The following is a 25722-nucleotide window of genomic DNA, read 5'->3' on the forward strand; positions in this document are numbered from 1 at the left end:
GTGCACAAGTGCGCAAACCTATCGTGTCGCTTAATGTATCGCTTTATTTTATCGTTAATTTGTTAACATCCCTAACATTAATCGTGTAGCTTGTGAGTTGACAAAAAATTTTGTAGTAGCAATTTTCGCAAATTAAGACAACGACAAGAAGCTTCACACAATGAGCGAAGGAGCAGGCAATTGGTGTCTTATAGAAAGTGATCCAGGCGTATTTACAGAGCTGATACGCGAATTTGGTAGGTTGAAAGTACAGCGCGCGCTTTTTTTTGCAAGACGTGGATGCTGATGCCGGCATCAAATATTGCTATAAATCGTTCACATATGAATGAAACGTTTTTCTCCGCTATATAGGTTGCGATGGCGCACAGGTGGAGGAAATCTGGAGCTTGGACAGTGAATCATTCAAAGACTTAGAACCGATACATGGTCTGATATTTTTGTTCAAATGGGTGCAAGAAGACGAGCCCGCTGGTAAAGTTGTCCTGGATCGGGATCACATATTCTTTGCCAAGCAAGTGATTAACAATGCCTGTGCGACGCAAGCCATACTTAGCTTGCTGTTGAACCTCAATCATGAGGACATTAAACTAGGCGAAACACTAACTAATTTCAAGGAGTTCTGCCAGTGCTTCGATCCCTACAACAAGGGCCTCACACTGAGCAATGCCTCCCAGATACGCACGGTTCACAATTCATTTGCCCGGCAAACGCTTTTTGAGCTGGATATGAAGAATCAAAACAAGGATGAAGATGTCTATCATTTTGTTGGCTATATGCCCATTGCCGGGCGTCTGTATGAGCTGGACGGTCTGCGCGAGGGACCCATTGATTTGGGCGAGATCAAGCCAGATCAAAATTGGATTGATGTGGTGCGACCGATCATTGAGAAACGCATGCAGCGCTACAGCGATGGTGAGATACATTTCAATCTAATGGCACTGATCTCCGACAGACAGCGAATCTATGAAAAACAAATTGAAAAACTGCTCAATCCGGCTGCCGATGCCATGGACACTGCAGAAGATCGTCAGACTGAAATCAATAGCTTACGCTCGTACATACAGTACGAAATTGAGAAGAAAAAACGATACAAGGCAAGAACAAATTTCGATTCATATTTTGTTGAATATGTTAATAATTAAACTCTCTCATTGCAGATAGAGAACGTGCGACGCAAACACAACTATTTACCGTTTATTGTGGAGCTCTTGAAAATGCTGGGCGAGACTGGGCAATTACTGCCCATCTATGAGAAGGCCAAGCAGCGGGCGCTGGAGCGCGAACAGAAAATGAGCAAAAAAGAAACAAATTAATTGGCGTTTACCAACACTCTCTTGAAGAGCAATTCAAAATTGCGCGCGCTAGTTGGGAAAAATATACAAAACATATTCTTATTGATCTATTTAAGTAAAACAAATCTTTTTTGTTAAGGCGTCGCGTGTGTGTGTTAGTTAAGCCACCCAAATAAACTGCCTTGTATCGTATTTTAGCTATTTTGTACCCCTCAAGAATGTCTATAAATTGCTGCAAATTAATATTCGTATAAAGAAAACATAATTTTGAATCAATGAAATAAAATGTTTCCGTACAATTAACAGAGAAACAAAGCGAGTGATTGGCGTTTTAGTATATAATATATTTGTTTATGTTGTTTTTATAAACTATATATATATATATATATATATATATATATATATATGTGTGTGTATATATATATTCACGTATGTATATTGAATTTACAATTGCTATGCTTGGTATTTGATTCTTGCGTTTCCGTTTATATTATTATTATTATGTATCTATATTGTTTGTTGTATATAAGTATTGTATATAGGAATAATTGTTTTTGTTAATCTTCTATGTTTTTGCTCTACTGTTACTTTCAGTGTTGTGCTTATTTGTATGTGTGTATGTGTATTTATTATGTATTATAAATGTTTGTTCACTCAACTTATACTCTATATGCTATAGTTGATGTGTATATGCATATTAGGGAACTTTCTTGGGAGGTCTTTGATTTATTTTTGAATTTTGGTGTTGCACTTATAATCTATCTTAACTCTCTACACTGTATATGGATATATGTATGTATATATATAAATATTTATATTATGCTTGTTTAACTTTTGGAAAACGAAAGGAAAATTATTTTTTTCGGAAACCGAAGCACGATCTACAAATATATATACCTCTATAGATAGGCCAAGTGTTGCCATATGAACTGCTTCCTATTGGATTTCCTATGTGGCTTACTAATTGGAATTGCATTCTAATTACCTTTATGTTAATTTCAATTTGTTACACTAACTTTTTCTCTATGTTACTCATATTTTCTTTATAATTTAGCACTTAGTTTTGACTTTAATTACTTAGCATCATTTCGCTTAACAATTTTCCTCATTTTGCGTATAATTTTGTTTGTTTTTGTTTTTATTTTTCGTTTTGAAGACACAACAGTTACTGGTCCAGTTCCAGGAAGTATATGTAATATGTATGCGTGTGTAGGTGTATTTCTTGATGTTGCTGCTGTTATTATTATTATTGTTGTTGCTGTGCAACGCTAAGGATTGCTTTTACCGTGGCACATAACTGTATGGCGATTCGCTCTGCTGTGGTGTGGCTGCAGTCAACGCAGCAAAGGCGTGTTGTGGGCGCGGCGCTTGCGTAATCAAAGAATGCTGCGGTGCTGTTCCAATTGGCTGAGATACTTGGGAAGTAGAATCGAACGTTGTTAGATCGACACTTGTTGCTGTGTAAAATGAGAAGAAAAGGTGAACAAAAATGGGCTTAACATTTGTTCATAATAGTGGTGCAAAAACGACTATTTTCGAAAAATGAGTGTTATTATTAGCTAATATTTTACAAAATTATCGAAAGGAAAATTTAACGAACATGGTTTACCAGCCGCATGAAGACGATTATAAAGGTTCTTGCGTTTCTTTTTTAAAAGTGCATCCAAATTGTAGCTATCCGATCCGGCTCTAATAAATTGAAATACAAATATTTTATCATTTTAATACACGGATCTAGGTTTGTTGACTTTGCTCACTTGTCCGGTCGGCCATTCCCCAGCAACTCCTTAAATGCCACATATATCTTGTTTAGCGTCAGATTGGATAGCCCCTGGCCCAGATATCGTACAAATTTAAGTTGTTCACATTTGGATAAAGCGCTCTCGTGGAAGTCCAAAAAGGGTCGATGATCGGATATCTGATATTCCTAAATTATCAAACAAGAGTAAATAGAAATCTGTTAAATAATGCGTTTCATTTTAAGGGTCGGCTAGAGTTTTGTTCTATGCTCTAGGAATGAAGGTGAAATTTTGAAAACTACTGAAATTCATAATGAATAATGCCAATGTGTATATATTCATTTATATATAGCCAATTATGGTAGAGGATCGAGGCTCAAGAACAAATCTCCGCTGAACACAACGGCCAAAGGCTCTGGCTGTTTGGGAGGAGCACGTCGTCGATACACAATTGCTCACATTGCAGAACTTGATGAAATTCTCGATGAGTATGCACTTTTCATAATTGCTCAGACATTGCTGGCTACTACTCTGTATACCGAACTGTTTCAATAGCTCCTGCTTCTTGGGCGGCAGGCGGCTGATGTGAGTGCAGACGCCATCTTCGATGCGATGCGTCTCATGCACATTGAAATTCTCATAGATGATCAGCTGTTCCAGCGCACGTGGCGGCGGTCCTAGTGGCGGCAGCGACGGTGGCGGTAACAGGGACATCGACGCCGGCGCCACACAGCCATAGCGAGTGTCCAGGGATTGAGAAGAAGCCGCGGCTGCTGCTGCTGCTGTTACATAGTTGTTAACAGTGTTGCTGCTGTTACTGGTGCTGCTGCTACTGCTGTTAAGACTGCTGCTGCTGCCGTTGTTGTTGTTGTTGTGGTTGCTGGTGCTATTGGTGCTGCTGGTGCTGCTATTGCTGGCAAACTCGAGCGTGCCGTCATTGGCGGCCGCCATATTCTTGAGGTCTACAAGAGAGAGTTGCATTTTTATAGAGGGAGAGAGTGAGAGAGAGAAAGGCAACACGACGACCGAATGCTAAAGAAATGTGACGCTTGGCTAGCACAAATGCAGGCAAACGCGAGAGCAGGCATAATAAAAAAGTCAACATATTTTTGTTCGTTTTTGCTATGTATGTATATATATGTATATTTGTTGCAAACAAAATTTCGCTTTATATGTTTTGTATATATGTAGAGGTTGTATATATATAATAGTATATATATATTTAGGATGGGTTTAGCACATATATATTATTTGTTTATGGCTTACTAAAATATATATTCATTACTATATATATATATATATATATATATATATATATATATATGTCTAAATAATATTACTTTCAATAGTTGCGCATTAGCTTGATTCTCTATAATGACAGTTTACATGTGTGTTTTGTGTGTTTGTAATTGTAATAATCTCTTTTCAAGGAATAACATTGCATAGTTCAGGGCGCGTTTATCGTCCAACAATTTAGTCGTATAACATAATACATATTAAAAAATTTGGCAATAAGCGTGTAAAATTAGACTACAAACGAAATACATATGCTACGAGCAAAACAGAAGACTTTGTAAATGGGACAGAGACAACATGATAATAATATAAAATAAAACCGAATGGTGTAAATAGAAGAGTTAAAAGCTAATAATAGTTGCTGGGGCATTCGTGATTAATTTCCTCTTTTTATTTGTAGGTAGCTGGAGCCGCCAATGATTGTCAACAGGTGGCGCCATTGCCGCCATATTTGGCGCCACGCCGACGCCAGTCTCACATATTGGGCGGCAGTGCATGTGGCGGCGGCGGTGGCGGTGGCTGAGCTGATGTTGGGGGCGCCGTTGGCGCCACCTGTTGGCCATAGCCGTGTGGCACTGCCATATGAGCGTGCGGATGTTGATGTTGATGCTGATGTGGATGTGGATGCGGATGTGGGTGCGGATGTGCATGTGAATGCGGATGTGGTGGCGGCAGGTTGTAGTGCGGATGATGTGGATGTGCGTAGGCAAAGTGATGCGGATGCGTATGCGGATGCGGATGTTGCTGTGGATGTGTATGCGAATGTGGATGCTGATAGTGAAGTGGATGCGGTGGCGCATGATGCAGATGCTGTGGATGCTGTTGCTGTTGATGATGCGCCGTCAGGGGTGGTCCACGCGTGGGCGTGGATGATTGTTGTTGTTGTTGCTGCTGCTGCTGCTGTTGTTGTTGTTGTTGTTGCAGGTGATGCGGTGCATGTTGTTGCATTAGATGCGTATGTGGCTGGCTAACTTGCGTTGTGGGCGTGCCAGGCCTGGGCAGGGGTGTGCCATTGGGCGCTGTTACTAACGGTGACTGCGACTGCGGCTGCGGCTGAGGCTGCGACTGCGACTGCGACTGCGCTGCTTGCTGCGTGTGTAAATGTGTGCTGCTGTTGCCTGTTGCGTGAGAGTTGTTATTGTTGTTTGGTGTTGTTGTTGGTGTTGTTGATGCGGCTGGTGCTGCTGGGGCTGCTATGGGCGATGATGGCGCTGATTCGCATTGCTCGTGTGTTTGTTTCAACTGTGTGGATGTTGTTGTGTTGGTCTTGTTACTGTTGTTGTTGTTGTTGGTATTTTCGCCTAGTGATTGAAAAGCGTATGCGTGTAAAAAGAAGTAGAAGAAGAAGAACACAAACAAATTGAAAGTCAAAAATTAAAAAATTATTTCTTGCTTCAGTTTTTTTTTTTTTCTTCGATTTCGATAGAGAGCAAAGATAGGCAGCCAATTATTCATTTCAGATATTTTCTTTTTCAGTTTTTAGTTTTTTTTTTTTTCATTTTTCGAGAGAGCGAAACAGAAAGTGCATATGAAGAACCAAAAAATAGTATATATAGAGCAAATGAGAAATGTGAAATGAGAAAAATGCAAAAATAGAAGAAAAAGAACATATCATAAACTTAAAAAAAAAAATGTAAAATAGAAATTTGGTTTTTGCTTTTTGTGTATATATTTTTAAAATTTAGCACATTTTCGCTTGAAACTATTTTTGAGGTTATTTTTATTTATTTTTTCTCTTTTATTTAGCTATATTTATATAGATTCTTTTCGCCTGTCTTTAAATTTTTTCTTCGTTGCTGCATTTGCACTATAAGAATTTTGTATATATTTGGAGAGGGGAGAGAGGTTCAGAGTGTCTTACCAGCTGTTGTGTTGGCCAGGAAGCGCTTGGTCTTATCGAGTATATAAGGCAGATTGTAGCCATCCTTGGTATAGCTATAGAATATATTTAAAAATATACATATATATATACATATTTACTGATATGCAGATTGTACACTTACATTTCTGTGCGTTTGGTGCAAAATAGATTTTTAAAATTGCTATAAATGCAGAAGAGCGTAAACGTTGGCAACCCTTGGCCCAAATAGCGTGCGAATTTGATTTGCTCAGGTTTGTTGAGGCCACACTGATTTAAGGACAACCAGGGTCGATGATCCTTAATATCGTATTCCTAAAATATATATATAGATGTATTTTAAATACATTTCCTGATACTCTTAAAAGTATGCTACATAATCTGTGATACAAAACATCCTTTTTGCACATAACTTATGTTTTTTTTATAATATACATACAACAATTTATAATAAATTAAATAATTAATAGTCACATAATCAGATTCTGGTAGAAGAAATATGTATATATATATAGTCTGCGTACAAATCTTATGCATATAAACTAAACTCTTTTTGGTCTCAGAAAGTATTCATTATATGCCTTATCAAACATCTTTTATACTTAGACAAACATTTGTTACTTATTAAACCCGAAGGAAACTTATTTTGTATAAATAAAATATTCACATACCAAGTTTCATTCCAGGAATGAAATCCTCTTTTAGCTGAACCCCCTTTTTCATACATATTATAAAGCTGAAACTCATTTCCTGCATATAAATGTTTCTATATATTAGATATAACTTATATACTTGTGTACACCTACATATATTTAGCTAAGCTCAACCACCGAGTGGAAAACCCACACACGTACATTTACATAAATATGTATGTACGTATACATATATACCTATACTAATGCAAATGAAAACTTTGCCCACTACTAATCAAAACTTATAATTCGTGTACAACAAAAAGTTGTAAACGAAAATTTTACAAAAGCCAAAAACTTGCAGACCCCAAAATGCAAACACAATCATAGAAAGGACTCTGCGCCTAAAAGCATGCCATACACACAATCCCACACAAACACATGCAGCCCCATTACCAGCCCCAGCCCCAGCCCCACACGCACACACACTCGCACAATGTATATTTTATAGTGTAAAAATATAAAATAAAGCAAAAACGGGAAAGAGAAAGGCACCAACAGCAGCAGCAGCAGCAGCAGCAGCTAAAGCAAACCCAAATAGAAAAGCAAACAACATTTTCAATGAAGCCATTTTCAACAATGTTGGCGAGAGAAGAGCGGGGTACAAAGTGGAACTTGTGGGAGCTAAAAGGGTTGTCGCCTGCACATGGGCTTGGGTGTGCATGTGTGTGTTTAAAATAGGCGCAGCAGCTTGACGGACGTCTGTGTCCGTATTCGTGTCTATGTGCCTGTGCCTGTGCATGTGTGTGTGTGTGTACTTTGAGAGTCAACAAGCATCGCCGACTCGTGCTCGTGAGCTCGTTCGTCGACAGCGACAGCGATGTCGACGTTAAAACTTATCAACATCCTCATAATCAGCGCGACGCCAACGTTACCCACCCAAAGCATCAGCCTGCTGACTTCTAAGCATATATGGCAACGCTGTCGAAAATGCCCACATGGGTGTGTGTGCATGTACTTATAACTGTATATGTGTATGCATGTGTGCATACATTTGGGGTTTTGATTATGTTAAAAATCAATAGAGCAAAAAGGAGTGACGACGCCCAGCCACTGAATACTAGCATGCTGCAGCAGTAGAATGAACACAAAGAGGAGAAGGAGGTGTGGAACAAGTCAAATTTACCAAAATACTTAAATCTTGACTTTATGATTGTGTGTGTATGTGTATGTCAAATTATGAGCGAAAGAGAGAGATTCAGACCACGAGTAACCAATTCAACGCCTTTTCAATGATGACAGGCCCCTTCAGAGGTGTTGGCCGTGAAGAGGGCAGCGTGACGGTGACGACTCATTAACAGCAGCATGCGTGCAAGAGAGAAAGAAAAAGGAAGAAAGACCACAAAAATGAGAGAGTAATATAGGTGAGAGAGAGCCGAGCTTGGCTGTCAAGCCAAGTGTTGCTGTTGCTGTCTCTGCTTGATTGTTTTGGCTGCAGCGATGTGTGGGCGGAAGCGGGAGGGGTAGCGTTTTGTGTGTTTACATTCCTGTAGCCGCTTAACTGTTTCAAAAAAAAAAAAAATAATAAAGAAAAAGTAAAAACAAAAGAGAAACAAGCAGAAAGAATGAAGGCAGCAATGGCAATGTGTTGCGGCATTGTGCTCTTGCTTTTCCTTTTATTGTTTTGACTGTTGTTTTTTTTTTACTTCTTTTTTTGCAACTTATTGACAGCACGCAGACTGTGTTTGTGTTTGTGCGTGTTTGTGCGTGACGTATCCTGCCCAGCTCTCTGGCTTCGTGTGCGTGTGTTTGTATGTGGCTGCGTGTTTATGTGTGGCGGCTTGCGGTTGTTGTCTGTGGTGTGTGTGAGTTCTGTCTATGCGTGTGTGTGAGCGGTGTGATGCAGCTTGTTGTTGTTTTTATTGAGACAAGTGTGAATTGTTTTTCTTTCTGTTTCTGTTTTCCTGCTTGTGCGTGCAACAACAGTTGTTCGTGCTGCCGTCGCCCGACAATGATTTTTTGATTTTTGAGGGTTGCGTGTGCGCCCCAGCGTGCTTATGTGTGCGTGTGTGTGAGGGGAGGCAACCATTTTCACACTTTCACTCTTTGCGTTTAACAGGTTTTTAACAACAATTTGAGCGACGCACGTGTGAAAAAAGGGTTGCAAACGACTCATTAATTATTGCCCACATAGTCGTTTGCCTTAACATTTGTAGATGAACTTCTTTGGAGCCTTCATTAATGTACCCAGTAGAAGGGTAGAACATAACCTCATATTTTGCTAGTCAGCTAATGCTATCACTATCCATGTGAATTAATATTTATATATGTATGTATATGTTTCACATTTTTGGCAATAATCTGCATATGCTCATACCCTTCCGTGCGACCCCTTGTATTCGCCTCGTTATACAACACTAATTTAATGCGGCCCCAAAGGCGGCAAAAACGACGCATAAACCTAAATATTTTATATCCATCTGAATGTGTGTGCGTTTGAATGTGTGTTGACAGTGGATACAGATACAAATACATATACATGTATTATATATAGTCATCATATAAGTTTGGCAAGTACAGTTATTCGTATATAAGTATGTATTTACATTGTAATTTATGTCCATATGTATGTACATATATATAATTTAAAATTATAATCAATGTACATGTATTTCACAGTTGCTGTTTCTGTGTGAGCGCGTAAATTGTGCGAGCCCGAGACATTGTACCTGCCCTAGCCAAACGCCCAACGTCCTGCGGCCCCCTATACGACCCGTTCTCATCCGCAGCTGAAGCTGCTGTCCCTTACACACCCAAAAATGTATATGTATGTTTACATACATACACACAGATTGGCAAACTTATTGCATATGTGTATTGGTGACTGCGCTGCTACTGCATGCGCATTTAGTAGCCTTCAACGACGCCGCTAGGGTACCACACACCTAAAATATACATATACATATAAACAAACATACACACATACACGCATACATACATGTACACGAAAGGACATACGAAGGCAACTCAATGGACAGTCCAACAAACGCCCCAAGTAACTTGATGATTGTATATATGTATGTAACACAAGAGAGAATGTGTGCGAGTATGTGTGTGTGAGTAAGAGAGAGAGAGAGAGAGCGAGAGAGAGAAAGAGAGGGGCGCATATACAATTACTCAATAGCGCCCGCTTGAGCTTTTTGGGGGTTGCCAGACCCACTTACCCACACATAACTTTACACACACACATACATATACAAAACTTTGTAGTTTGAGCAGGCAGCTATCGCTGCCACTACCACCGCCACCGCCTGTTCCGCTGCCACTGCCGCCGACGATGCTCCCTGTAAGTAAAGTTCTTACTGGCAAAGGAGTGAACACTGGCGCGAGTAAGAGAGAGAGAGCGCAACAATTTTGAGTTAAACTGGAAGGGAGAGCAGAACGACAACATCAAAGCTAGGCATCTTAAAACTAAAATGTTGTAATAGCGGCCGAAGGGCCGAGAAAGCAGCCATGTTGAAATAAGGTTAGGCTCTAGCTACTGCTCATGTTGTTGTACTTGCTCTTGTTGTTGTTGCTGTTCCTGTATTATGCCATCAATGCCGTTTTGTACATAGTTTGAGTGTGTGGGTTGTGCGGGTGCTGCTTCGACCAAATCTAGTTGATTGTGTATGTGTGGGGCTGTGTGTGTGTGCGTTCCGATAAAGCTGAGCGTAATGAGCATGTGTCAGTGTGTGAGAGTTGGGAGGGTTGCCTAGCATAGTGTTGAAAAGGCGCCAAATGTGTTGGAGTGAGTTGTCTGTATATATCTCTGCATATATATATATATATGTGTGTTTACATACAAATGTACATGCTTATGTTTGGCTGTATGTAGGTGTTTAGAATACACAGACACACATTGGTGCCACACATGATTACAGTTGTATTTGTATGCTGAATTTGTGGTTGGCCCCGCTCTGTCGACGCTGGCGTCTCTGCTGCTGTTATTACAATTTATAATGACATTCGTTGGGTGAGCATGTGTGTGTGTGTGAGGGAGTATGGGTTTGATATATGTACATATGTATGTATGTGGGCGGCATATAATAGAGTGAGAAATGCGCTTGTGTAAAGGATATGAACGGTGTATCCGCGTTATGAATATATATAAATATATATGCATATATACATACAATATATATTCAGATATTCTGTATATGTTAGCAAAAATCAAATTCTATTCATATATGTACATATATATATTTGTATCTGGCATATGTACTATAATGACAGAGCGAATGTTGAACAGTAATTGAAATTGGAAAAATAAATGAATTTCATATTGTTGGATTTGTTTAATTAAGATATCTGCATCTGCATCTATCTATAGAATTTTATGAAAAGAACCGCTGTTGTCTAGTCTATGAGGTCTTTATATACTATACACCAAGTTATTTAACAAACTCACCTCGCAAAATTTGATGAAATTTTCGACCACAATCGATTTATCCGTCAATGTCATTTGTCCCGTGAATCGTACGCCCAACTGCTTGAGGGTATCCTTCTTCTTTGACGGCAACTTGTTCATGTGCTGGAAGATGCCCTCCTCCACCTTATGCGAGGGGTGTACATCGAAGTTCTCCTTGATCACAAAGCTACCCAAAAGCTTGGGCGCGCCACCAGCGCCCGAGGCCGCCGAGCATCCAGATCCACCCAACAGTGCACCGAATTCTGCTGCACTGCCGCAATGCTCCTCCGAGGAGGTATTCGAGTTGGAAGCATTCAGATGGGAGCTGGGAAAGGCGAGTAACTCCAGCGAGGACGACTCATTTGAATTGGAGCCATTCGAGCCGTTCGAGGTGCTCGTCAAATGTTGCAGCTCAAAGATTGTTTGCTTCGAATCGTGATCGAAGACGGCGTCCAGGGCGGAGGTGCTGGCGTCCAGGCTGTTGGAAGAGCGCGATACGGAAGACAGCAGCGCGGCAACTTTACGTGAGGCCGAACGTGATTTTTGCGATGGGTTTGCCGAGTCCAGATCCAATAAACCCACACTGCAGCCACCATTGCCACCAGCACCACCGGCGGTGGCGCCCCCTGGCGGCGGTGTTGTAATCCTGCCCGGTCCAATCAATTTACTGCTCTTCTCTGCCGGTGCTGCCAATGCTGCGCTGTCAACTGCATCGCTGCTGACGTTGACGCCGACGCCGACGGAGCTATTGCTCCCACTGACACCGCTGCTGCTGCCGCTACTGGGCGTAAAGTCCGTGGAGTGACGCAGATATTTGATAAACTCAAAGGAACCATCGAAATGCTGAGCGTTGGCAGCAGCGGCAGCGGCGGCGGCAGAGGCGGGCACGTGTCCGTTTGGCGTTGCCACCGCTGTCGGCCAACGGTTGTTGGGCAACGGTGTGCTTAGCACTGCCGGCGTTTCCGCAGCTTCCCGCTGCGCCGGCTGCAACTGCAACGTCGCTGCCGTCTCAAATCCGAGCTCTGCGCCTCCGACGCCGATGCCATTTGTGCATGAATACTGTGACTGTGGTTGTTGTTGCTGCTGCTGTTGTTGTTGCTGTTGCGTTGACTGAGCAAACACTTGAAATTCTTCGAAATTCGAGCATTTCAGCTCGCCATTGCTCAAGTACTTGGAAAACTCTGAAGGATCGTTCAAGGAGTTGAGAAAGAATGAGCTAAAATTGCTCGATATGCAGGACATTTTTAATATTATTTTTTCTTCTCTCAGTTGTTGCTGCTAATACTGTATATATAATAACGCTTATAAATATATATGTGTATATATGTATGTATTTATTTATTATATTTTGTTTAAAGCTGCTCCTTTTGCTTAATTATAGTAGTAGTTGTTGTTGAAAATGATGGCACATTGAATGTTGTTGTTCACTTTTATTTATTTGCTGCTGCTTGATTTCTTTTTCTTTTCCGCTTGCTTTTTATTTGCGCAGCCTAACTGTTAATAATTTACACACACACGCACACATACAGCTGCATATCTGCGCTGCCGCGGCCACTGCGCTGATGTTTCGAAATTTACTTTTAGTTTTCCATTTCCAGCGTTTTTCTTGCGTTCATATTTTATTACAATTTTCCCCCACACACACACTCACAAGAAAAACATTACTTGCACATGTGTATGTGTATGTATGTGTATATAAATTTTTCTTCTTATTATAGCAAAAGCAAAGTGTAATTTATTATTCTTATAGCTCGCTCCGCTGCTGCTGCTGCCTCTGCCTCTTTCTCTTTCTCTGCCTCTCTCACTGCCTTTCGCTCCTTGAGACGGCGACGCGGCCTTTTCACCGTATGTGGTCGCTTCTTGTTGTTGTTGCTGCTGTAGCACTGTCTTGGCTAGCATGTGCACATGTGTGTGTGTATGAATATCTGTGAGTGTGTGTGTGTACGTTCAATTGCCTGCCACTGCCATTGCCCCTACTCCACACTCAAAACTATCGCGGGCTCTTTCGCTCACACACAAACACATAGCATATGCACTGCTTCTGCCAGGCGGCTGCGGCGCGTGTGTTGCCCTGCAAATAGGCGGCGATTTCAAACTGGTCTCTGGGCCCGTCTTTTGGCTATCTTATTATAATAATTCTTTTTTCGATTGCTTTATATTTTTGCACTATTTTCACTTGATTATGCTTCCTTCTTCGTGATATATCGTTTCAAAACATATATGTATATGTACACACACACATTCACGTACAATCACAAACATAAGTTAGCGAGGTGCGGTCGCGACGTTTTGGTTTATATTTCGTTTTCCTCTTACTTTACTTTCAAAACAAATGCCGCCCATACGTTGTGTTGTGCCGTCGCCTAGCGGAAAACGGACAACGGAAAATCTTCTGTTGTATTTTCACCGCTGTCTAGTGGGAGCAATGCGACGTAACCGTACCGCACTCGAATGAGAACTGAGCGGAAAACTGAGCGCGCTAGTTAATCTGTGCATGTTCTCTCTCACCATCTCAAAGCATGTTCGCTCTCTATCCCTCTCTCGCTCTTTCAGTGCGCTCAAAACATGTATGTGTGCGTTCGTGTGATTGAATATGTGTGTGTAGCGCGCGCTCCTTGTAGTTGTAATCAAAATCAGTTGTTCGTTGTAGTTGTTGCTGATTTGTTGTTGTTGTTGTTGTTGCTGTTGTTGTAGTTGTTGTAGACGTGCCTCAGCGACTAGGAAACGTGTATTTCTTCCTGTGACAGGCTGTTTTTGCTCTTTTTAACCCTTCCATATAAACCTGATTTAATCTTTGATTATTATGCCTGCTTGCGTCGTTGTTGCTCTTGGCGCTGCCTCTGCGGCTGCTGCTCTGGAGGATTATGGTTGCCTTTCCTTTGCTATTTTCGAAAATTCCACTAAATTATCCGTTGTGTTGACTATACATACGCTTGTATGTGTGCAGGTAAAACAGTTCATTTGCCTAGAGTTGCCATACACTGCAGCATTTAGCGAGACCACCTGGAAAGCAGAAAATATTTTTTTTGTATTAGTTGTTTCATGTTTTTGGTATTTTTCATTTACAATATTTTCGTAAAACGCCGCAGGCCAGTTTCGACACATTAAAAATAAATGGTTTGCAAGCGAGAGCAACGAAGCAGGTAGCAGGTAAAGAGATACTCAAGGCCACAACAAAAACATAAAGCATGGCTGCAATTTGCGCATGCTGACAACCCTGGCAGAGTCACTAAATAGGATAAGCACCCACACATCCCTCCTCTTGCCCCTCTCCCATTCTCCTACTACTGACTTAAGCCGCAGCGCGACTTTTTGCAAAAATTTATGGCCATTTAAAATTTTGTGCAAAGAATTTTTATAGTTGTTTTATGCATATACATCCATATATATATTATATATATACATATATATATTTTTTTAATATATTATAGATACATTTTTGTATACAGCTATGTACATTCGCCTTTTGTTCAATAAATATAATTGCTATTTCAGACGGTTTTAATTATAAATAGAGCGCGGCAGGGAAGTCATCAATTAAGCAAGAAGAAAAAACAAAATAACGTACACTATGGCTTATTATAATTACCTTTTTGGCTTCTGCTGCTAGTCATGTTCTTTTTTTTGGCACAAGTTTGCATTTAAATTTTTAACGTGCTTTCATTCGACTTTAATAGGCACACAGACACTTTATTTCATTTTTCGATGTTACAACACACTTCTCATATGTATGTGGGTAATTTTTCAATTAATTTTAATTATAAACTTAATTAGGAAATCAATGAACGAATGCGAACGGAACAAACAAACACAATTGGGGAAAAGTCGCACCAACAAGTGCGAGCGAGCGAATGCATAACTAGAACGGTGCGGCAACAAAAACAATGACAATAATACTCAAGTGCGCTGCGCATACAGCAAAAGCATCAGCGTTATGTGCCCCCAGTTAGTTTACTGTTTGAATAACATATTTTGTTGTTGTCGTTGGGCAGGAAAGAACGGACGGCCAAACAGAAATGTAGTTTAACATAATGCGCCACAATAACAGGAACTGTTACGAGCCACTTTGCAACTGCTGTGAAGAAAGAATGTTTCAGCTCAACGAAAAAATTAAATTAAAGCTGAACTCACATTTAGCTATTTATAATTTTTCATTAGTGATTTAAATTAAATTAAATTTTTTTTTTAAATTACAAGCAGCTGCTATACTATCGATAGCTATCGATTGGGTTTCTTATCATGGATTGGCGCAAAACGTGCGCAAACCACAATAAGTAAAAACTCTTCACAATGAAGTTTATTATAAAAAGTATTAGCAAAAATTCCGGACGCCTTGGTCAGTTGCGGATTAAAGACAGCAAGGAGCTACAAACGCCGCTACTGCTGCAAACAACAAAAGGCGGCAGCATTCCATACTTAAGCGCCGATGTTTTCGGAATGGTCACCCAGGAGCAACAAGTGCTGCAGTTGACATTATGCACCATGGATCAAATGGCCGAGTCTTTGGCACAGTGGAACCGCAGCCTGGGCGCCTATGTAGGCTATCCGGAGTACAATACACTGTTGCTGTTGCGCGATCCATGCGAAGCCACTCCAACGGGTGGCAATGATCGGGATGTGGTTCCACTTTTCACACGTCGAGGCAAGGAGTCTTTAACCGCGGAGCGTTATTTGCAGCTGGTGTCCAGTTTTGCGCCGGATGTGTATCAGGGCTTGTGCGATGCGGACACTAATCCAGAGAGCACCAAGAAGCGAGTACAAAAATCGGTGGATCGAACCGAACGTTTTATGGAGCACTGCTACAAGCAGCACAGAGAGCTTGATAGATTGAAAGACTCGACGCTTCTTGCGCCAATTGTGGGCGGCTACAACACATATGCCCGCACACAGTCCATTAAGCATGCACGCGAACAGCCAAAGGGAAGCTACGGTGGCTACATATTTGAGGGATTCCACACCAATGGTTTACCTGCCACGAGACTGAGCCCATCACAACTGCTGCCCATTGTTGAGCATTGTGTGCAACAGATTGAGGAGGAGTTGCCACGCCTGATGCCAGGTCCTTTAACACCTGTGCTAATGTTGGAGCTAATACGCCTGGGCATCGATATATTCGATACCTCCTACGCTTACTGCGCTGCCGTCAATTATAAAGCGCTGACTTTTAGTTACACTATTGATAAGGAGGAACATTCTGCATTTCTAGATGTTACGGATGAGGCGATTAGGGAGGAGTTTAAGCCTATGCTAGAAGGTTGCAAATGCTTGGCCTGTCAGAAACATACGCGCGCCTACGTGCATCATCTATACAAGACGAATGAGCTGCTGGGTCCGATTCTGCTAATGATGTAAGAATGAACCTGCTTTTACTTAGTTTTGTAATGACATATTTTTATTTGACCAAACAGCCACAATTTGCATCATTACATGGGCTTCTTCGATGTGATACGCCAGAGTATAGCAATGGATCAATTGTCATTACTTCTGGATTATGTGAGACGCCAAAATATGCCAAACGATGTCAACTATTGCATTGAACCCAATACCAAAGTAGTGGGTAAGGCGGCCATGGGCAAAGGATTTATCACAGCAGCCAATTAGCTGTCTTACATGATTAAAGGCATAAAATAAAACTTGGACTACTTGAAATATCTTTATATCAAAATAGGCCATAGAGTGCTGTTGCTGCCATCGATGATGCGTTTTGTCTGCCTGTAAGCCGTTTCGAAAGCATCGCCAGTCAGATCCTTGATTCTATCGATCACTACTTGCTCTGTCAGATTCTGCAGTTTCTCCTCATCTGCAATAGTATGTAACAATCGATTTAGTGGTGTATATATAGTGCTATCTACCATCTATCTACTTACCACCCACAGGCAGAAAGCCGACCAACTCGCAGAAGCCAACATTGAATATGCATGCATCCTTGTTTACACAATATTTCGATCGTACAAAGAGGAATACACGCAAATCGTTTGTTTTCCGGTCGTGTGTCATGAATAGATTGTGTGGCAACTGGTTGTTGCATAGCCATTCCGTGATTTGATGAATTTGCTGAACCTTTTCCCTCACATCATCATCGCTGTCCCTTCCGCCAATCACAAAACAAATCGCTTCTGTGGGCTCCTTGTTTTTTAGACGATAAACATAGTTCCCTGCCAGAGGCTTCAGTTCCACATTGTCGATGTATAGCTTGCGTGGTATGTGCAGCAGATGGAAATGTAGATGATTCACTGAAGCCAAAGCACCTGGACTATTATAGCCCAGACGCATATTTGGATCAGTGATATTCCGCATAAATGTAATGCAAAAGTTGAGCGCCGAGCAAGTGATTCGTTGAACTAGTTCCTTTTTCACTTCCGGGCAAATGAGCGTGTGATATTTGGTAATGGGACTCTTGTTGATAATCATCTGCACCTCGGCATTGTCTCTCTCCTCATCTATAGTCATCATCACCTCCATAGCATCCACTTTGTTAAAATTAAATTGTTTGGGCCGAAATGTGGGACTTAAGCTCTCTATGGTTTGTGGCACGCGTCTTTTCAATGTGCGATCCGCATTTAACTGAAAAACAAAATAAACTAAATAATAATTATTGCTAAGATTACTTGGGACGCTGACCTCTGCATAGAAACCACATTTGCCTGGCAATTTGCGTCCTGGCCTGGCCTCTTGGAGCTGATAGGCAAATAGGCCGGGGATATCGTGCAATTGCATCCACCGCACTTTGAGTGCATTTAAATAATGTTGCGCCTTGGAATCCAGTGTCGACTCGTACTTGGCCTTGCTAACATGTCGTGTACGTTTCTTTGGCTCCATCTCACCAACAATAACGGCGAATTGCAGCAGGGCTACCACACTAAAAAACTGCCTGTTGCCTTTGATTACCTTGGATGCAGTCTCTCTGACATTTTCATATAATGCACGGGAAAAAATATGATTTTGGCTTAAAATTTGTTTGACCGTGTGAAATATCCAAGACATGTTGGTAACTAACGAAGCCTAAATAAAAATGACTGTAATTAATCAATTTGTATACATTTTGATGAATGCGACAACTCTGGAGATGCCAGCTGTTTAGTTTTTGTTTTGTTTTTCTTATTAGATAAACAAATTCTTGATTGTAAATTATGGAAAACATTAAATTTGTACGCGGTTCCTGTGAACGATTTTGTCCCGATGCAGAAGCTAAAATGTAAGCAACGATTAGAAGTTGGTGTTTAATCTTGAATATAGTTATTCTTTAAAGGCGCATACAAAAGAAATTGCTGAACTACTTTGAATACAAAGATGGTCAAAAACATATACCCGGCGTTTTGGTCAAGGAGTTTACGCGTTCCGCTGCCGATGCAAAGGTGCCAAAAGCCAAGGATATGCGCACTGAGCTTTGCCTAACGAGAACGGTTGAATATCTGCTTAAAGAGTAAGAATCCTTGTTATTTGCTTAATGTTGGAATTCATTTAAAATCTTTTAGCATATTTATGGATGAACGTAAGCCCTATCATTTCGTCTATGATTTTATATTCGATCGGTTGCGAAGTGTGCGGCGTGAAATAGTCATACAGCAGTACAATCCCCGACAGACCATTCGTCTTATTGAACCGATGATCTTGTTTATGGCTTACAGCCGCTATCGCCTGTGTGAGGACCCAATCGATAAATTTGATCCGAAAATCTGCAATCAGCATTTGCAGGAATGCCTAAATGTTGTACTCTGCTGTTACGATGAGTTGGATGAGGAGGCACAGAGTGCGAATGAGAAGAAGCCAACCATACGTGAGGCAGAGCGACGTTACTTTATTGAGGCACTGTATCAAATTTTCAATTTGGGTACACCAGAAGCTCTAGTTCGTGGGTTAATGCTGCCCGTCCAAGTACGAGAGAACGAAATCTTTAAGTTGGCGTTTAACATCTGCCTGAACTATCATCAAGGAAATCTTTATCGTGTCATTAAAGGTCTGCCGAAATTGCCGCATATCATTTGTGCGGTGGCTGGAGCAAAGCTACAGACAATACGAAGGTAAATTAGTAATTAATACTTTACATATGTATGTATACTCATGTATGTATATATTATTATTGATTTTATTTCTATGTTTTCTCTCAGACGCCTTTTGGAAATATTTACGCATGCCTACAATAGCAAACAGCTTACGGTACCGACTGCGTACTTGTTGCATTTGACTTTGCTAGAGCCCAAATCGCTAACTGAACAATGTAGGCATTATAATATAGCCCAAACTCCCGATCGCAAGGCTGTGCATTTTATTAAGTCTGAATTTAAGATCGATGCTGAGACAATAAAAGCGCATCGAGAAACTTTTATTGATGAGAAATTGTCTCGTATTTATCTGCCCGAGGTATTGCTATTAAAGAAATTGTGGATATGATCTCATTTTGTATAAGTATATTATTAATTAAATGCATCTAAAAGTAGCTATTTAGTTTTCATTTAATAGCCGGTCTAAGAGGCGGTTTGTGAGGCAACCCTGTTATAGTATTTATCGTTATCGACTGTAAGTATTAACACTGACCAGAGAACACATAGACTAGACATGTAGTACAAAGTTTTTCAACACCGAAAAATGTGTTCTCTGGTCAGTGGTATTAATAATAAATAATAATATACAAAATTAAAACTGCTGCTGACTGTGCTACATATATAATCAGCACTTTTTTTTGTCGCGTTATTTAAAATGCAGAACATTAATTAATTACAGTTCACAGCCCCCGGCTGGACGCTAGTTGCACACACATATGTATACATAAAGCGCGCGCAGGGTTGCGTTTTATTGTTATCGGTCCGCTGTCACTAACACCAACAAAAGTTGTACGCAAGAGAAAGTGCTTGAGCCATTTTGGAAAATACAATTCCGCCATATTTACCGGCAAAATTCAAAATATTTACATTGCTAATAAATATTTAGCGGCACATCAACAAGATTGTGCATTAAACGGGCCGTGTGACAACGCGAACGGACCAAAAAACGACAAATTTGACAGACAACGTCTGCCACTGCCGCTGCTGCCGTCGACGCAGCGCCCCACGCACCGATGTCAATAGGACAGCAGTAGAGAATACAAACAACGCAAACAACAGCGACTGGCAACGAAATTGGCCATCGGGTATGTTTAATGATATTCTAAAATGATTTGCTCTCTAATTGGCAATTTTCAGTGGGCCCCAATCTACAGACGTATATACACACGAGCGCGCGCGCCTACATATACAACAACTTGTACACACAAACACATACAGACACGCGCAGTCATATAAACACACACACACACATTGAGGCGTACGTGAACGAAACAAACACGCCAAAACGATGACAAGTCATCATCAAGGCGGCAATTTTCAAGCCAGAGCACCGCCAATCGTTAAAAATCTATCACTGGCCGCAGCCGCAGTACCGCTGCCGCTGCCTCTGTCGCTGCCGTTGTCCCTGCCGATGTCGATGTCTGCCTCCTCATCCTCCTCCTCCTCAGTGCACAATCACAATACAAACACAACGTCGCCGTTGTATTTCACACACGTTCTGCCTCCGACGACGGCAATTGTGGAGAATCAGCATCCGTACAGCACCGACCTGGATGGTACGGAACACATGGGCAGTGCCGGAGACAACGAAAGTTTCTTGATTGAAGAGATCATTGATGATTATGATGAAGATGCCAACATTGTTGTAGATACTGGCGAGTTTTTCGTATCTGGCGATGTCTACGAGTTCTGCTCGGTGGACCGCATAGATATGGGCATGGCCACAGCAGACGCTTTGCCGCCGCCAATAATAATGCAGCAACAGGAGCAGGATAGCGATGATGAAGATGATGGCCAAGAAGTGGATGGTGAGATGCGTTTATCATCCGGAGACGAAGAGGATGAAACGCCGATCATGCAACGCGATACAAATGCCTTTGAAATAGCCTCAGAAATGTTAACAACAATTGAATCAACAGCAGCGACTATTAAAGAGGAGCAGCTGGAAAATGACTACTATATGAAGTCCACAGATGATTCCAATAGCTGCCACGTACAGGACTTTAAGCCATTTGGTAGACCGCAACGTCATGGCAATAACATAATCAGCAGCCATAATAACCACAACATCAATGGCCATGGCAATGGTCATGGCACTGCGAAGCGTTGGAAGCAGACGAAAGTGCCTATACGAATCACACAGGATCAGTTTAATGTGACGCTCTGGTCATCGCTCAATTCGGAGGATGAGGATGAAGAGGAATTGGATTTGGATGAGCAACATGCAGCCGATCAGCAGGCACTGTCAGCACCTCAAGTAATCAGCAGTACAACGAATAGAACTAACGAAATGCCAAAGCTAATCATTGACGAGCATATGATGCATCACGATGTGCTCAGCGACGGCATCGGCAATGAGTATGTCATATTGCCGGATCCGTTCAGTGCGGCTGCTGTCACTGACGTCGAGGAGGTGGTGAATGCATTTATGGCCGACGGAGATGATGTGAAAGAGCAGGAGGATGAGGAGGACAGCCAATCGCTAAGCGAACAATATCAACTGGATGAGGCTTATGGCAGCATTGAATTAATTGAGAATATGCCACAACCTGTTGAACTAATGGCAGCGCCCGTAACAACGCCTCCAACAGCACCAACAGCAGCAGGACCAGCCATGGCAGTAGCAACAAAGGCAGTGCCCAAGCTGGTGCTGCAGAACAGCAGCACTAATGTTCGGCTGAAAACAAACAATAATAATGTGAACAATAAAGCGACGAAACGTCAGTTGACCACGCAACCTCCGCCTCTGGTGCCAGCAAATAGCAGCAACAACAGCAACACTAACACCAGCAACGGCAGCGGTAGCGGCAGCAGTAGTTGTGCTAATGGACAGCAACAGCAATTACATCAACGTGCTGCCGCTGTAGCCACAATGCCGCCCACGGATGAGGATGAGGAGCCAAAGTTTCGTTGCACCCATCGTGGCTGTAATAAGGAATTTCGGAATCACTCGGCCATGCGTAAGCATATGCATACGCACGGACCGCGTGGTCATGTGTGCAACGTCTGTGGCAAGAGTTTTGTGGAGAGCTCAAAGCTGAAGCGCCATCAACTGGTGCACACTGGAGAGAAGCCATTCGAGTGCACGTTCGAAGGCTGCGGTAAACGCTTTTCGTTGGATTTCAATTTGCGCACGCATGTGCGGATTCACACTGGAGATCGGCCGTATCATTGCCCCATCGATGGCTGCTCCAAGTGTTTTGCCCAGTCAACAAATCTGAAGTCTCACATGTTGACGCACACGAAACCCAAACGCAAATGGCCTCGAGCCCCGCAGGTGAGCAGCAAATCTCCCTTGGTGGCGCGATACGGACGGCTGGAATTTGGCGAGGATCCCACGCTGGTATATGTGGAGTCCAACGAGGAGCTGGCGTCGGTGCTGCTGGATAGCACGTCGACACCTTCCTAACAAGCAATGCCGCTGGCTGTCGTGATCTGAATTTGGGATGCAACTAGTAGCTTCTGTGTGTGTCTGTACAGTTAGTTGTAAGGAACTGCGTTAGTTATCTAAGCGGGCTTTGGCACAGAACGGGTTTAGGGCAGAGCAGAGGAGCACATGGTGCCCCAAGTCTGCTCTAAGCTCAACTGCTGTTTGCTACTTGGCCCACAAACAAACAAACAAAAAAAACTAGCTGCTAAGTTTTAATGCTATCGAGAATTATAAGTTTTGATGAAGTTGATTGGAATGCCCGGCACGATGGTCAAAAAGTTATAGGATTTAGTTTTTTGTATGCGTTTAAGTATAAAGTATGTAAACCCCTACAATATATCCCCAACAACTCTCCCACCCAGTCCCACACCTTTCCCTAGCATCTAGCTTCCCGAATCCTGCTGTGAAATGCGATTACCATTTTGATTCTAATCGTAAATCTTAAATGTGCGGCTACTCGAATAACAAAAGGCAGCACACAACTTTTCTATAAAATCTTACAAATACAATTACTATTTAATACACATAAACATTTAATAACAAATAGGCTATATATATTTTTGTAATGAAATTGTAATATTTAGTGCATTGAAGTGCAAAAGTAAAGTATATAAAACAAAAATCAAACAAACAAAAAAACAAACTGAGATAACGTTAATTAATTGCCCATGGCTCGATAAAAGGCTTATCGTAGATTGCGTATGGACTATTTGGTAAGGAATGATATTATCAATGAATTCGAAATTTACAGCTTTTATTTGAACGTGCAATCCTAAAGCTTAATTCTAATTTAGCCTAAAAAGAACTGTGCAATGGGTACTTTAAAGGGCGAATCACATCGATTCCGATCCTTATGCGATATAAAGATTGGTCACATTTACAGTTAGGCAGAATTTATGCGAGATAGGAATATCGGCGTACGCCGAGTTTATGAGTTTGAACTTGTTTTCCACAATATATATATGTATATACATATGTATATATTATGTATTCGCTCTATAGTTAAATTGGACATCGAAGCACTATTTAATAATAATTGGAGAAAGTGTATTAACATCCAAATACTTTTATGTGACTTTGATGCTCGCAGATTGCGGCACTGCAGGCAAAATGTTTCCAATCGGCGTGTATTTAAATAGATTTCCAGTCAAAGAAAGCAGCACAGAGTAGTTGAAGTACCAGAACACACAGAACAGAATCATAAATATGGCGTCTGTGGAAAATTGAATTAGTGGAAGGAAGGAAGCAGTGGTCAATAATTATTTGAAATGAGCCATGACGAATCACTGTGATTGTTGGATTATTACTTACGTATTGTTACACGCTCCCATTTTTCCACTACATAGAGCTCAGTCACCTGGTGACAAATAGAAATGTGCAGAATGATAAAAAAAAATATAGATAAATATATTGACATACACACATTTGTATGTGCATGTGTCCACTGTAGCATCACTAAACTAAAATGTAATATCACAATAAATATGTACATATATTACTCACCATTAGATAGCGAAACCACCAGTAATTGGCGAAATTGACAATGTTATTAAGCATATTATCGAATATCAGCTAAAAGCACTTCAAGATCGCAGCAACAAAAGTGAACAACTGTAATTGACTGGTATGACCAATTAATTGTTTAATCTTAATACTAAATGGTTCAGTGTTGACAACGTACAAAATGCCCCGGCTACTAAGTCAATGACAGACAGCTCGATAGAAATCGTCATCGTTATCGTCATCGTGAACAGCTGTTTTTGACTTTTTGTTAATTGCTTAAATTTAAAATGACGAATAACATCGTTAAAGTCTTACAGCGCTCCCAGCTAAGTCACAGCCAAGCGGATGTGAAGCATTTTATCTATATACACAGCAAGTGGTTGGAGGATGTGACTGAGCTGGAATTATTGCTCACAACGAGTAATAACAGTTATAGAGCGATTTTGAAGCATGATGAAATTAAGAGCGCTGCGGAAGAACTGGAGCAACCCTATGATGAGTTCTTTGTGGAATGTAAAAACGCTCTTGTAACTCAAATGGGTCTGCCTGGCTTCGACTACGAACTGGATGAGCAGCAGCCTTGCTTTAAGCTTTACAAGTGCACTGGCTATGAGACGCTTTATATAGATCTGCCTCTGCGGAAGGTATCGAATTGCTATCAAATGCTAGATGCAGCCATTGAAAGTGCACAACGAGCACCTGCTGCCCAAGCTTCTTGGACTGGGGAGACTAGTGAGCAGTACAACGAACTGCGCACACAATACGATCAGTATATTAAGGACACCAAATTATGCGAAAAGAAATTGCTCCAGAAATTCGTGTTACTAATGAATAGTAAAAAGGAGCGGATTGAGGAGCTGGAGCGAAAGCTGGAGCAACGCAATAATGTTGCAGCTAATGCAGGCACCCATGAGGAGGCTGACAAAATTGAAGATGATGATGACGATGACGATGACGATGACTACTGTGGCGAGACGCAAGTAATGTCCCAAGGGGAACTCATGCAGGAGCGACAAAAAAAAGCCCAAAACAAAAAGTAGGCTTAGCATTCCATAGAAAGGGCCAACAAAAAATATCAACTGTCTTATTTTAGTATTACCTCTTACCTTTACATATAATGTAATGGAATTTTATAAGGAATATTGCTTAAATATATGAGTTTGTGTAAACATTCCCTCTCAATGCCAAACGCTCAAATATTTTCCACTGAAGTGATTAGTTTCGTTTTTGTTTTTGTTTTTTTTTTTTTTTTTTAATAAATTAACTTTATAAGGTATATGTGTATATGTATAAATAAACAACAAATAGATTTTTTTAACATAATATACATTACAATTACAATCAATGTGTATGTGTGTGTTTAGCTTACAATTAGAGCAAAATAAAATTGCAGTTTGGAATACGTTACAATTGTCGTTGCAGTTAATATTTTTGGAATTTCTTGTTAAGACAATGATAGTGATAATGAATTTAAAAAATA

At 41.1% G+C, this 25722-nt stretch overlaps 8 protein-coding genes and 1 long non-coding RNA gene across 13 annotated transcripts; 5 read left to right on the forward strand and 4 right to left on the reverse strand.

Annotated features, from left to right (window-relative positions):
• The first annotated feature begins 50 nt into the window (after window positions 1-50).
• Window positions 51-1611, forward strand: LOC6582494 (ubiquitin carboxyl-terminal hydrolase isozyme L5). The gene is made up of 3 exons (XM_002008159.4): window positions 51-236; window positions 352-1094; window positions 1158-1611. Exons 1-3 carry the CDS (start codon window positions 161-163, stop codon window positions 1311-1313), a joined length of 975 nt encoding a protein of 324 aa, XP_002008195.1. The 5' UTR covers window positions 51-160; the 3' UTR covers window positions 1314-1611.
• A 64-nt stretch (window positions 1612-1675) lies between these two features.
• Window positions 1676-12956, reverse strand: LOC6582496 (headcase protein). 5 transcript variants are annotated; one of them, XM_015162475.3, is made up of 7 exons: window positions 11268-12956; window positions 6331-6500; window positions 6189-6262; window positions 3491-3993; window positions 3050-3219; window positions 2902-2981; window positions 1676-2749 (listed from the first exon to the last, which is right to left on the reverse strand). In XM_015162475.3, exons 1-7 carry the CDS (start codon window positions 12507-12509, stop codon window positions 2574-2576), a joined length of 2415 nt encoding a protein of 804 aa, XP_015017961.1. In that variant the 5' UTR covers window positions 12510-12956; the 3' UTR covers window positions 1676-2573. The 5 variants fall into 5 exon arrangements, 4 of the variants coding, with proteins under 4 accessions (XP_015017961.1, XP_032587460.1, XP_015017962.1 ...); XM_032731569.2 differs by having other exon boundaries at window positions 2893-2981; XR_001449132.3 differs by lacking the exon at window positions 1676-2749 and having other exon boundaries at window positions 3576-3993.
• A 496-nt stretch (window positions 12957-13452) lies between these two features.
• On the reverse strand, window positions 13453-15392 carry LOC116804374. Its single transcript, XR_004364368.2, has 2 exons — window positions 14857-15392; window positions 13453-14270 (listed from the first exon to the last, which is right to left on the reverse strand). It is a non-coding gene; the product is annotated as an uncharacterized LOC116804374 (long non-coding RNA).
• A 73-nt stretch (window positions 15393-15465) lies between these two features.
• LOC6582497 (queuine tRNA-ribosyltransferase accessory subunit 2) lies at window positions 15466-16916 on the forward strand. Its single transcript, XM_002008162.4, has 2 exons — window positions 15466-16615; window positions 16676-16916. The coding sequence occupies exons 1-2, from the start codon at window positions 15558-15560 to the stop codon at window positions 16866-16868; spliced, it is 1251 nt and encodes a 416-aa protein (XP_002008198.1). The 5' UTR covers window positions 15466-15557; the 3' UTR covers window positions 16869-16916.
• On the reverse strand, window positions 16638-18251 carry LOC6582498 (GDP-D-glucose phosphorylase 1). The gene is made up of 3 exons (XM_002008163.4): window positions 17889-18251; window positions 17135-17831; window positions 16638-17067 (listed from the first exon to the last, which is right to left on the reverse strand). The coding sequence occupies exons 1-3, from the start codon at window positions 18249-18251 to the stop codon at window positions 16922-16924; spliced, it is 1206 nt and encodes a 401-aa protein (XP_002008199.2). The 3' UTR covers window positions 16638-16921.
• A 119-nt stretch (window positions 18252-18370) lies between these two features.
• Window positions 18371-19704, forward strand: LOC6582499 (germinal-center associated nuclear protein). Its single transcript, XM_002008164.3, has 4 exons — window positions 18371-18462; window positions 18517-18690; window positions 18743-19288; window positions 19376-19704. The coding sequence occupies exons 1-4, from the start codon at window positions 18398-18400 to the stop codon at window positions 19656-19658; spliced, it is 1068 nt and encodes a 355-aa protein (XP_002008200.1). The 5' UTR covers window positions 18371-18397; the 3' UTR covers window positions 19659-19704.
• Window positions 19705-19943: 239 nt separating this feature from the next.
• Window positions 19944-23355, forward strand: LOC6582500 (zinc finger protein MSN4). Its single transcript, XM_002008165.4, has 2 exons — window positions 19944-20394; window positions 20447-23355. Exon 2 carries the CDS (start codon window positions 20598-20600, stop codon window positions 22716-22718), a length of 2121 nt encoding a protein of 706 aa, XP_002008201.1. The 5' UTR covers window positions 19944-20394; window positions 20447-20597; the 3' UTR covers window positions 22719-23355.
• Window positions 23356-23476: 121 nt separating this feature from the next.
• LOC6582501 lies at window positions 23477-24399 on the reverse strand. Its single transcript, XM_002008166.4, has 3 exons — window positions 24243-24399; window positions 24051-24096; window positions 23477-23952 (listed from the first exon to the last, which is right to left on the reverse strand). The coding sequence occupies exons 1-3, from the start codon at window positions 24294-24296 to the stop codon at window positions 23807-23809; spliced, it is 246 nt and encodes an 81-aa protein (XP_002008202.1). The 5' UTR covers window positions 24297-24399; the 3' UTR covers window positions 23477-23806.
• A 76-nt stretch (window positions 24400-24475) lies between these two features.
• On the forward strand, window positions 24476-25431 carry LOC6582502. The gene has a single exon (XM_002008167.4). The coding sequence runs from the start codon at window positions 24530-24532 to the stop codon at window positions 25280-25282; it is 753 nt and encodes a 250-aa protein (XP_002008203.1). The 5' UTR covers window positions 24476-24529; the 3' UTR covers window positions 25283-25431.
• Window positions 25432-25722: the final 291 nt, after the last annotated feature.

This window comes from Drosophila mojavensis, unplaced genomic scaffold (assembly GCF_018153725.1).
Source record: "Drosophila mojavensis isolate 15081-1352.22 unplaced genomic scaffold, ASM1815372v1 contig_74, whole genome shotgun sequence".
Classification (NCBI taxonomy): domain Eukaryota; kingdom Metazoa; phylum Arthropoda; class Insecta; order Diptera; family Drosophilidae; genus Drosophila; species Drosophila mojavensis.